We start from the raw sequence: 12,697 nt of genomic DNA on the forward strand, positions 1-12,697 counted from the left end.
ACCAAAGCAGGGGGTTGGGAGTGGGGAGACTGCCCTACAGGCGGTCCCAGCCCGAGGGACTGTCAGCTGTCTCCAGAGTCACTGCCTATGTCCCCCCAGGAAACAGAACAGCTCCTGGGCCTCCCTTGTCTTCCTGTCTGAGCCACGTCACCTCAGGGGACAGCCAGTTTACAGGCAGCCGTCTTGTTATGAAGTTTATTTCTGTTGGCTGTTTTTTGTTTGTTTTGTTTATTTACCCTGAAAAGGTGAACCAGCGTCTGGTTTTTTTTTTCTTTTTTTTGTTTTTTTTACCAGCGTCTGTTTTTAAGGTGCTCTTATTTACTTATTTTCATTACTTGCAAAGAATTGGGTGGGTAGGGGATATCTTGAAATATTCTGTGCAGGAGCCCTTTTCTTACTCGGGGAAAATGTGGCAGGGGGAGGTCTAGGAAAGAGGGCCATGCAGAAGTTTTGAGGTCCATCTGGGTCCTTAAATCCAAGGGTAATTATGTTCCCCCTTTGACCTGATTTTCTTCAGATAAAAGTGTTAGTTTCTGGGAGCAAGTCCTCTCTCCCATCCCTTGATGTGATCTTTAGAATTGTCTTGACCTTGAATTTGCCCTTCCCTAATATGGAGCTTCTCGTTTGGTGGAGGTTGGTTATTTTCCTGGTGGATGATGGGTTGGGGAAGTCAGAAAATGGACAAAAATCCTAAGAAGCTCTGGGAATTCTACCCTCGTTTGCGAGAAACTGGGGCTAGTTAGGGCCGTTGGCACTGTTGAGGGCGGGGCTTGGGGAGAGGAGAAGCCAGGCCTGCGTGACCCCCATGTCGCCTGTCCCAACCTACGCTCAGCACATCTCTCCTCTCACAGCAAAGACACATGACGGCTAGCATGAACAAGCTGACTAGGACACTGGACTACCTGCTCCAGAAGGTGAGGCTTGCAGCTTCCCCCAGCTCTGTGGGACCACGCCCCAAGAGCTTTCTCACGGATGCCTTCCCCAGCCAAGAGAAAGCTGCCCTTTTCTGGTTACTCTCAAATGGCCTCCACTGGGGTGAGAAAAATGGAGAGGTGCCAGACCTGCCATGAGAGAGATCAAGGCCCTAGGGAGAGGGTCTGGAGGAGCCAGTCTTTTACCCTTCATACCTGAAAACCCAGGTCAGCTAGGCAGCCCTTCATTCTTACAAAAGGTGTTTCTGACACAGACTTCTGGGGGAGGAAGAGGGAATACAGCACAGTTCTTCGCAGGGGACTTGGTGACTCCACTCCCCCCCCCCCCCAGGCCTTCCTGTGACTGCGTCTGGGGCAGTGATGGCCTGGATAGGCCTTGAGAACCTTCAGGGCTTCCCTTTCTTGAGTGACCACAGTGAACCTGCAAGTTCTGAGACTGCAAGGGGGACTCTGTGGCTCGCACCCACCCCTTAGCTCCCAGGGGAGGCAGCGTTTCTGTCGGAGGGGGCCTCGAGTCCTGGCATCACCATGGTCCTGCTCCCCTGTTGACATGTGGTGGGGAGGTGCCCTGCCCATCCTGAGGGATGGTGAATGACACATTTCTGCACAACCAGTAGGCTGGCAGCTTTGGACAAACCCCAACCAAATACCTGTCAAAGAGGCCCCGTCATGCTCAGCCAGACCCCAAACGGGCTCAAACCAGGGGTTCTCTGGGCAGTGATGGTGACTTTGCAAATGTTCGTTTTTCTCCCTTGTATTCTCTTAGGTCCCCAAAGCATTTGTGAACCTGGTGGATCTCTCTGAGGCTGTAGGGGTGTCTCACTGGCATCAGGGGACCCCGCTCAGGTAAAAAGGGGAGTGGAATGGGACCAGCATATGTTGAGTGGCTGCTGGGTGCCAGGTACTGCGTGGGGCATTTCATGTGTGTTAATCCTATGAGGGAAATTCAAAGGATAGAAGCTGAGAGAGAGTAAGCGATGTGTGCGAAGCGCGCAAGATCACGCAGCTAGTGGGTGAAGTCCACCACGTATTGTTTGGGGGACTGAGTCAAAGGATGAACTATTCAGTCTGGCTGATGTAGTGCCAATGACCAGCCCCCACCACAGTGACTTGAGAACTTAAAAACCAGGTTTGGCAAAGCATCCACAAGCCAAAGAGTGATAACTTCTAGAAACTGGAAAGAACAAAATTTAGCCTAAATGTATTTTATCTCCACAGGACACGATTCTCATATATTTCTGAAATTTGTCATAGAAGTTAAACTCCTTTAACCCAAGTCCTATGATTTCTGGGTTTGCACCCAGAAAAGAAGTTCACGTGAATAAAAGTCAGGGTAGAGACTGCTGAAGGTGGCGGCAATGGAAAGGAGGGGTTTGAAGAGAAAGGACACACAGAGTCGGGGGAGGAAGAACTGGAAGTGGGTTTCTGGTGTGGAAGCAATGAGGGAGGTGGTGTGCCAGGAGGTAGTGAGAGGGCGCGTGACTCCATATCCCTTCCCCACCCCGAGGAAGGGACAGCTGGGAACCAGATCACAACATACCTTTCCACTCTACCCTTTATTCTCTTCAACATGTGCTGCCTTCCTTTTGCGCTCTCTAAGACTTCCAAATTCTCCTTCCCCACTCCCTGGGCAACACCCAGGTCCCTCTGGCTCCCTTGTTTCCCCATGGGCAGCCTGAATGGCCCCCGCTCACATTTCCTGCTTGTTTGAACCTGCAGCCCTGCAGCAGAGCCCTGCCACTGCTCAGGGGACACCTCGAAGCTGTCCAAGGTTGTGTCACAGTGGTTCTATCAGGTGAGCCCACTCTGGGAAACTGGCAGGTGGCTCCTAGGGCCGGGGTGTCATGGAAGAGAGTGGGGTGGTAGGGACAATTAGGGTGTGAATTTGCTATAGTAGGACTTCTCCAACTGAGTTCGGGTCCAGAGACAGCTACTTTCAGTTCACTCCCCGTGATGACCCTGTATTCCTGTCTGTAAAGTGGGGATGACAGTACTGGCAGATTGGGGTGGGGGTGGGGGGGACAAGGGGACAGGGAAAAGGTACTAAAGGACTTTGCAGATTCCTTCAGTAACGGTTCTGCTTCTCATCACTGCTTACACCACTGCATCTGTGGCTGGTGAGCTGGTTTTGCCCAAACTGGGCTTTTACCCCAGACTACAGCCCAAGGGCAATCCAGGGTTCCCAAAGACGTGCTTTCTAGTTTAGAGACCAGACCCCAGGAGAGTGAGGATGGCTCAGTGGAAGCCAATGTCCCTATCAGCACATGGCTCAAAGCACAGTTTCTGTTGGCATGTGTTCACATGATTTTTGTTTAAGAAGAAAGTTATATATGAAGCTGTGTGGCACTTGTCTCACTCCAGAAATAACATGTTCTGAATGGTAAATGGCGCATCCCTCTACAGAACTTGGCCCTTGGACCGAGCACGGGGGCCCTACCCGTGTGCCGGGCTGGTGTAGCCTTGAGCTCCCAGAGAATATATTTCAGGTCTATCTATCTCTGGTATTACCTGAAGCTGGGGCTTCAGAAGAAAATGAAGACCTGATTTAGTTCCTCAAAGGGCCTGAAGGGTGAGACAAGAGGGAGCTTCCTAATAGCCTTCAATTCAGAGCAGCGCGTGATGGTGATTGTGACCGAGGGGCTGCTGAGAACTCCCTGGTTGGACCACGGGGCAGGCTGTGGCTTGCGGTGCTCCTCAGTACACATTTCTGCTCCCTTCTTCAGGAAAGCTGGGAACGTCTCCTGGCCTCCAGCAAGTACAATCAGCAGGAGTCCTTCGCAGTGGTTTTCCAGCCCTTCTTCTACGAGACACTCTCGGTGAGTGAGGGTGGCCGTGAGAGCCTGGCCCACACACGCTCCCCCTCCCGCCCAGTTGGGCTTCACCGAGCCCAGGATTGTAGTCTGGGGGAGGGGGGATGCTGCTATTTTGTTAGACTTTTTTCCTGATTTCCCCACGGGCTTGGAGAACTCCATGAGGCAGAGCAGCCCAGAGGTAAAGAGCATGGATACGAGCCAGACGGCTCCTGGCTTTGAAATGGGCCAGCTGTGTGACCTTGGGCAAGGTGTTGGAACTCTGTAGCTTGGTTTCTCATCTGTGAAATCAGCGTCACTATTAATATTCCCTCCCTCTAGGGTGGTTGTCAGGATCGCATGAGTAAATGTGTATGAGGAACTTAGAGCAGGGCTTGGTGCTTGGGAAACCCTCAGGACCTCTTAGCTATTGTGACTTTTCAGGGTAAGAATTTCCAGGGCACCACATCACCCTCTCCCTCTGCAGGGAGGGTAGTTTGTGTCACTTCCCCCACCCCAAGGTCACTGGGCAGATGCCCTTGGCCCCAGTGGAGTATCCAGGCTATGACCATGGCGGTGTGTCAACGCATGCTCAGCAGGGTCTCTCTGACAGGCTGAGGCTTCGCTGTGTGTCTGGGACAGTCCCTCCCTCTAGGCTTCTGCCTGTTGGAGTCACTGTGCCCCCTCCAGGACTTAAACGATGTTTAAATAGTGGTTTAAAAGGAGGGAGAGGAATATCAGCTCCCATCCCCTGCTCCTGCTCAGACCACATGTGACACTTTCCTGTCACTGCTCCTTCTGCTATTTGGTTCCATTATGGAGAACCCCCTGATAATGACAAACAGCCAGAGGTTGACCTGCTCCTGCAATCCCTCACCTCTGAGCCCTGATTCCAGACAGCGGTCCTCTCAGTGCCCACCATTACTGATGTGGAAAGGGGCTGAGAGAAAGAGCCTGGACGGATCAGGACCACCCCATGCCAGGGAGAGCCTCCAAGGGCATGGCAGGTGCACCCCATCATTGGGGGCCCACAAGGTTCTTATCTGGTTCTTTTTCAGAGGCAGCAGCCACTTCAGGATCCCACCACACTCGCCTTGAATCTCTGGAACAACATGGTGAGTGGCTAGGGTCCCGGGAGGCGGCTGTGCCAACCTGGGGATTTGACCTACAGAAGGAGAGGCAAGGCTCCCACCACTGCACCTACTCTGCCCACTGCTTTGATGCAGGGGCTGCAGGATGCCAGCAGGATCCCAGGGCGATGATTCTGGGCCAGCAGGGAGCCTCCTCGCACCTGGTGACAGCCCAGCTCTGGCAGCTGGGAGTTTCACCGCCTTGTCCCAGGGCAGTGCTGCAGCCCTGACAGTGCAGCCCCAGTCCCACTCTTCCCAGAGGCAGGGAAGTATCCCCGGAGTCTGTGTGGGAGACTTCACTTGGAGTGGGGCACTAGGGGACGGCTCACACAGCAGTTCCAGGCCAACTTTCCCTCACTTTACACTTAAGTGCCATGGTGTGGTTTCAAAGGCCCAGGATGGTGCCTGGGATGCACCTGGACTTTAGCGTGGTGAAGACCTGGGTTCAAATCTTAATTCCAACTCTCAAAAGTTGTGTGCACCTAGGGTCTCAACTCCCTTTCTGCAAAACCCAATACATGTCAAGTGTATAGCTCACCCCTGACCCACAGTGAGTACTTGACACAAGTTGGCCCTTCTTACTAGAACTATGACAGGCTTTCCCCACACCTCAAACGTTGCCCAGGGCTATCTGGGATTCATCAGCGGATGGAATATAATGTCAAAACTTTGAGACTTTCCAGGGCACCAGACAGAGACCTGATTTTGCCATTTACTTTTTTCCCCATCCGTGCTGCCCTATTTTTAGAATTCCAGTGACAGAAACTTGGTTTTCTTCTCCTTTGGATTAGAAACTTTCTTCTCCGTCTTTTCAGCTGATGTACTATGCTGCGTACTATGAGCAGCTGTGTTTTAGTATGCATGTGCCAGTAAGACAGAAAGCAGAAAAGGGGGCGGGACCTGCCCCGGACAGCCCATATCAGTGGCAACATACTGTCCTTGAAGAAAGCATTTCTTTGAACAAGGACCCTTGTCAGTGAGCCTGACCCTTAGGTGGAGTGTTTCCCCCAGGAAATTGTTGCTGATTTCCTGGGAGGGGCAGAGAAAAGCAACCTGACCTCTCCTGCAGGAGCTGTCCTCCCGCTACCCTCTCTCTCCGGGAGAGAAGGGCTCATTATTCCAGCTCAGCCAAACCTATCTCCTCCTCTTCCTATGTCACCTCTCTCCCAAGCAACAAAAGGGCACCTACGACATGCCTGGCCCTGTGCTGGGTCCGAGGAAGGTACAGCGACACACCAAATGACCTATGACCTCACTGAGCCTAGGGTGTAGCTGGAAGGGTCAGGCGACCCAGAGGAACAAGAGTAAACTTCCACTCAGCCAGTAGTGATGTGCTGGACTCTGAACCCAGCCAGAAGTGATATGGGCAAGAGGTCAGGAGAGCCCCCATGATGGTGAGATTTGACTTTGTAGGATGTGTCAGAGGAGGTCAGGACAGACATTTTTATCAAGAGGACATTTATGAGCCAAGGACGTGGAGAAAAGAAGGAGCCAAATGCATTAGCAAGAGGCAGCAGGAGGCTGGTCTGATGAGAGGAAACCATGGGGATAAGGAAGCCCCGAGAACCAAGGAAGCACGTTGAACACCAGAAAGAAGCTGGAGAGAGCAGATAGGGAGAAAGGGCTCCTCTCTCCCTCTTTCTCTCTTCATCTCTCTTGCTATTGAGTGTCATCCGTGGTGGTGGCAGCAGCGATAACTACCTTTGTTGAGCCTGAGTACTGTCCATTCAGGCACGCACAGTGCCCTATAGCCCACTTGAGGATGAGCACAGAGAGGAACGAAAGGTCTCACACTCAAGGCCAAAGGACGGGGACACAGTAGATGTCACCAGGCTGTGAAGAGAAAGAGGTGGCTTTCCTGGGCGGACAGTCCCCCTGCTCTCTCTAGACCTGTCCAACCAGGTACCAGTCATTTCCCAGTGAGAGTTCTCAGGGTTCTTGCAGCCAGGCCAGAGAAAAGGGAGGGGTCTCCCCAGGCGTGTCTGTCCCCTGGCTTCCTCACCGGGGATTGGCCAGATCATCCCATGACTCTCGGAGCGAGCACAGTGGTTAGAACGCATGGACAGCTCCTGCAGACATGGACTAGTCCATGGGAAACTGGGAGTGTAAGCGATTAGGGCAAAGGCCACCGGGTGAGGAGCCAGAAAACCTGGATTCTGGTTCCAGCTGTTTTCGGGCGTTTCTTGAAGTGAGTCATGTGACTTTTCTTGGTCTCCATTTTCTCTATTTGCCAAAAGGCTGTAATGACCCTCAGCCAGCCTCCAAGGGCCTTGGGAAAATATAGGAGCGGTTCACCCTTGGGTTCATCTTATGTCCTCCCAGGAACATGGGGAAGCCAGGAGCCTCTCTGCATTCACCTCCTTCAGCCTCTGCTGTGTTGGGCTTAGCCACAGAGGTAAAAGCCAGACATGTCCGTCCAGGCCCACATTCGCAGACACACAGCCCCTCATGTATGGGGCGCAGAGAGACCAGCGGAAATGCTGAGACCACAGGGGCCCAGGTTCTATGCCCCTACCCTTCCTCATGCCCAGGACTCAATGGGAGGGATGGCTGTGCAGGGCCATGCCAGGGTCTGCCCCCCACTCCCCAAAAGCCCCAGCATAGGCATAAGCTCTGAGGGCCAGTGGAGGTCAAGTCCACACACTCGCATGCTTCTGAAACACACTGTCTCAGCAGAATGAGCCCCCCAGACTGAAGCTGAGCTCCTGACATAACGCTGAGGAAGGTTTTGTGTTGGGGACATATTTCTTTCCCTAGGCCCTTCCTGCCTTCTCCTCAGTGTTTTCTGATCATGTTTATACAACAGTAATTTTAAAAAGACCCACCTTTGGGGAACTCGTTTCCCAGATCCTTCCAGCCATCTCTGACCCCCACCTGGTGCCAAGCCTTGTGCAGGGTGCGAGAGCCACAGGGCAGGATGAGGACACTCACAAATTGCTCACAACTGAGTGGGCATTCTACTTGGACAGAACATCTAAGGTCTCCTTCCCACCCCTCCCCCACTCCAGGTAATTTCAGGGCATCAGGGAAACTGTGCACAGCAGATATGAGCAATTAAAGGGCTGAAAAGTGGAGTAAGAACACAAATATTCCTGACATGTACGTGCATTTGTGTGTTGCGTGGGTGGAAGGAGAGACACGTCAGGGGTCGTTTGAAGAAGCACATCATTCTCCATCCTCTCTGAGGACACAGGGTCAGGGTGGGTGTAAAGGGGAGCAGTGGAAGCGGGAAGGATGTAGGTGAAGGACAAACATTCAGGACAAGGTTCTTAATGAAAGTGGCTCTATTGGGAAAACCTATGAATTTTCCTTCTTTGAGGACCTTAAAAAAATGCTCTGCTGATTCTATTCTAACAGAATCATTAAGATGTGGCTCTTTCCATGTTTCTTTCTAGACTCTACAGTGTTTTCCTGAAAACAAGGTTGGGTCTTATATTAATTTTTGCTCCAAAAGACACATTAGGGCTTCTGTTCAGGGGAATATCATCCTGAAAATTCATGCTAAGGCTTGTTTTCCGGTTAGGTCTTATTTTCAGGGAAACATGGTATTATTGATTAAATTCTTGAAAGACTGAAGAGAAGAAAGCAGGCTAGATGGACACCTGGCCACCAACCCACTAAACGCTCCCTTCCAGAACAGGCCTCAGCATTCGGGGTGGGACCTCCCATCTCTAGGAGTGTCTACCATCAGAATAAAACTGAAAGAAGCTGGAGGCCCCAGTTCCTCCTCCAGCCCTTGAGCTAAAGTGTTGCCACTCCTTTTCCAAATGATTAATTATACCCTCTTACCTGATTTGATCCACTTGGGGGAAGAGCCAGTCCCACGAAGGGTAAAGTTCTTTCCTGCTTCTTGTTTAGTGGGCACAGATTCTGGGATAAGATATTGCTGAAGAATCTAAAGTCCTCATGGAGAATGGCAAAGCCCGTAGCTGAGCCAGACAGGCTGCTCCAGCCTGGGCCCTCCGGCCTCTTGTGCCCCTGTCAAGGTCCTTGGAAGGGAAAGTGAAGGACAAAGGTGTCACAGGAGCCTAGCACCTGTGGACAGTCAGGCTGGCAGCAAACGCGAGGTTCTGCAATGGTAGAGGTAGTGCATGTGCGTGCAAAAGAAAATATGTGATCTCTCAAAGCCACTCTGTTTAAGTGTTTACGTACATAAAATGATCATTTAAAATAACAAAAGGAATTTTTAAAAAATCAATCCCGTATCAAGTTCTTCAACTGCTTTCACTTTCCCCTCTCCCCACAAGGCTTTCATCTGAGCTTTATCACCACCCCGTTTCCCCTGTTGGTACACCACACCCTATTTGTCTACGTTGTTAGATAGGCTGTGGTTATCATTTAAGTAGCTGCCTATATCAGAGCTTATGCCACCATCTCTCACTCCTAAATCACCAGACATTCTAGTTGTTTGTGAGGGTGGAGACCATGCTGTGGCCCATGTCACTGTACTTCCGTGTCCCAGTTCAAGATGTGGGACTTGACCCGGGACCCGTAAGTTGCTTCACTCACACTTGTATAAGCAGTTCTCAGGAAACAGAGGGTTTCTTTCATTCCCCACTGGACATGAGTTTACACCCACAAAGGGAAGGGGAGCCCTGGGTAGAGGGCGCCTGCTTTACACAAGCGCTACGTGTTCACCCTTCCTTCCCATCCTGCTCTCCTCTCCAAAGGAAGTTGAATCAATGAGCCAGCCAACAGATGGGCAGCAAGAAGAGGGGACAAGAAGGCAAGCTGAGTAACCGGTCCCCGGATGACCAGGAAGCCATGTGACTCACTGAGACATGTGGTTGGATCCAGGACACCGATGTCCTGGTCCCACTCCGACCTCTCTAGTGTTCAATTTCTCCTTCTGTGACATCAGGATGGGGTGGGCTAGGAATCATTCATTTCTCTCGTGCTTATGGTCCCTACCCCAGAGTTTCTGACTAAGCAGGTCTGGGATGGAGGCTGGACATTTGATGCTGCTGGTCCAGAGTCAAGCTCTGAGAAATGTTGGATGAATGAGGCTTTCTCAGTGGTACCCTGGGAGGCTGCCACCTGTGCATAACTTTTCTGTTCTAAAGATCACCTTCTTTTCTAGATGGAGCCAGCAGGAGAGAAAGATGAGACAATCAGTGCAAAACACAGGAAGCTGGTGAAATGTCCCTCTCAGGTAGGCAAGGGCTGGGGAGGAGAGGAAATCTTTTGCTGAATTGGAGAAAGAAATGGGATGGGCTTTGCTGTGAAGTGGGATCTTACCTGGCTGGGACATAAGTGCCTTTAGAATCTTGGGTCTGTTCTTCTGAGCCTAGGCACAGATTTGCATTTTTGGCACACTTAAGGTTTACGCTTTTGGGCCAGGAGAGCCGTTTTAGCAAAACTGAAGCTCTCTCCACATCTGTGGCGGGCCTAGCAACAAAGCCGCATCTCACCTGACCCCAAATGTAAAGATGGGTTTCTTAAACGTGTACCTAGTATATAGTAGGCATATAATTAATGTTTGTTGCTGAATAAATGGATAAGAAAAATAACATAAACGAGAATTCCTTTTAGCATTTAATGCTAGTCAAAGTTTTGGCTTTCTTGATGAATTGGTAGGTTTTTTGTGACTACACTATGAAAACTATATAATTCATCCTGTTTCCCTCTTTGCTCTGGCTGCCAGGAAGCTTACAATTAAGTTCTCTTTTCATGGAAATGTATGTACTTTGCCTGATAGCATGGACCTCCTGGTAGAAAACACGAGATGCTGACTATTGCAATGGAAAATTTTGAAGCATTAATGGTTTCCTTCAGGGAACTCAAAGGCAGTACAGAGAAGGAAACCCAGAGAATGGTTTTCATTTAAACGATGGTATGAATGTTCCAAATTAGCCAAAGTCATTGCTGGATGATAAAATCTGATGATTAAATGGTACAGATCTCTGGGTCATGGTTACAACACATTACTTTTCTCTGCAGGAGAATCCATATCTGTTCACCTACAGGAATAGCAACTACCTGCCCCGGTTGACGAAACCCCATGGGAAGCCTGAGGTATGGAGAAGTTTTCTGTGATTGATAAACATGGTAGTGAACCAGGGGCCATACCCCTTGTGAAGTCTTTGGGACCTTCCTCGGGATTCTTTCTGTCCTGAAACCCCATGAGCAGCATGGAAAGGGTGAAGGAGCAGGTGTGTGGCTGTTTCCTTGATGCTTGAAGCAGGTCTGCCCCGTGGCTCTGTCTTTAGAAAGGCCTCGCTACGGGGTGTGAGGAGGCTCAGCACAGCCTGTTCCCTGTCGGTTTTGATGTAAGGCAGGATTCTCCAGGCCCTTCCCAAATATCTGACAAGTCCTCTGAAACTCACCTGAGGCCTTAATTTGAAGAGAATGTTAAGAAAATGCAGAGAGGTGTGGTGAAATCTAAAAGCAGACAGCATGGAGACCAAAAGGCCTCAGAAATTGGTCTACACCTCATACCTACTCACGTCTTTGCTTATTGCTTATCTCGTGACTCTTTCTGATACTTCCTGTGAAGATTAGATAGGGCACCCTGCACTCCCCGGAGGAACCAAGAAACTCTTGCGGGTTGATACCCTCTTTCTCAGAGGACTGGGGACTGAGATGGGTTGTGACAAATTCCGTCCTAGTACCATCCCTGTCTCCCTATTGTAAAATGAGGGTGAAAGTTGCTCAAGGTGATAACCTCCACCACAAAGCCCAGGAGATACAGTGTGAAAGATTTGACTTATCAACGTGTCCCACACTTTCTAACTACTATTGGCAATGAGGGTATATCTGAGAGGCAGCATGGCACAGTGAGGTGAGAGAACTGGCTCTGGGTTCAAATCCAGGCCCTTCCACTTACTGGCTCTGTGTCAATGGACAAGGTACTTAATTCTCTCTGTGCCTTGGTTTTTTTAATCATAGTCCTACCTCATGGAGCTGTTATGAAGTTGTAATAAATAATAAGCATAAAGCATGTCTAATAGATCAGGCATTCTGTAAGTTTTATGTAAGTGTTGCTATTATCATGTGATAATAGGGAGTGATACATTCCTTCTGGGTACAGTTATTGTTTACCTGCTATGTACCACTAGCATACAAGGTCAGCAAGGGCAGGGACTCAGAGCAGGTACCTAATCATTATTAGTTGAAGGACTAAGTGGGTGGTGGAAAGATGGGTACTAGACATAGGAGATAAAAACATCAATACAAAACTTACTTGTCCTAAGGAATTTGGTCTAGTGAAGTCAACCAGTGATTATAGCACAATGGAGTAAGTGTGTAATTAAAGTTTCCATGGAGTTTTCTGAGAACACAGAGTCTGCGCAATAATTCAGACAAGAGAGAATTGAAGAAGCCTTCCCAAAGAGTACCCATGACCTTAGGCTTGAAGGACAACTAAGGTTGAGCCCGGTGAATGGATGTGGGGGGAAACAGAGAGACGGACAGGAAAGGGGAGGCTAGAAGTAAGTGCTTGGGCAAAGACGTGGCGGCATGGACAGTACCCAGAATTGGGTCAACTCTGATGGTTTAGAATATCTGGGGGACTCTTAGGCCATGCTAAGAAGGATGGATTTTATGCTGATGTTAATACAGAGTAGAAATATATTTACTATTCAACCAACAAATACCAGGGGTGCCAAAAAATGTATACAAGTGGACACTTTGGTCAACGTTGCTCAAGCAGCAGTTCGCTGTAATCAAAAGTGTCTGGACTCTGATGGGAACCACTTTGAACACCTCTGGTCATTGGAGAAGCCAAATGTGACTTATACTCTTCTTTTGTTATCAGTATATATGGAGTATTACAATTTTAATGCAGTTTTCCTTTCTTAAAATGTGTATGCGTTGTTTTGGCTCCCTCTGTATTTATTGAGCATCT

General features: G+C 49.8%; 1 protein-coding gene across 2 annotated transcripts in view; it reads left to right on the top strand.

The window, feature by feature from the left end:
- PLB1 (phospholipase B1) overlaps window positions 1-12,697 on the top strand; it is a 138,883-nt gene that overhangs the window by 53,299 nt on the left and 72,887 nt on the right. For both annotated transcript variants that reach the window (XM_074331834.1, XM_019735316.2), the window contains 7 exons: window positions 852-914; window positions 1,699-1,778; window positions 2,652-2,727; window positions 3,656-3,748; window positions 4,780-4,836; window positions 9,932-10,003; window positions 10,792-10,866. In XM_074331834.1, coding sequence (XP_074187935.1) covers window positions 852-914; window positions 1,699-1,778; window positions 2,652-2,727; window positions 3,656-3,748; window positions 4,780-4,836; window positions 9,932-10,003; window positions 10,792-10,866 — 516 coding nt within the window. The remainder of the gene's footprint in view (window positions 1-851; window positions 915-1,698; window positions 1,779-2,651; window positions 2,728-3,655; window positions 3,749-4,779; window positions 4,837-9,931; window positions 10,004-10,791; window positions 10,867-12,697) is intronic.

Source organism: Rhinolophus sinicus, linkage group LG05 (genome assembly GCF_036562045.2).
Source record: "Rhinolophus sinicus isolate RSC01 linkage group LG05, ASM3656204v1, whole genome shotgun sequence".
NCBI classification, from domain to species: Eukaryota; Metazoa; Chordata; class Mammalia; order Chiroptera; family Rhinolophidae; genus Rhinolophus; species Rhinolophus sinicus.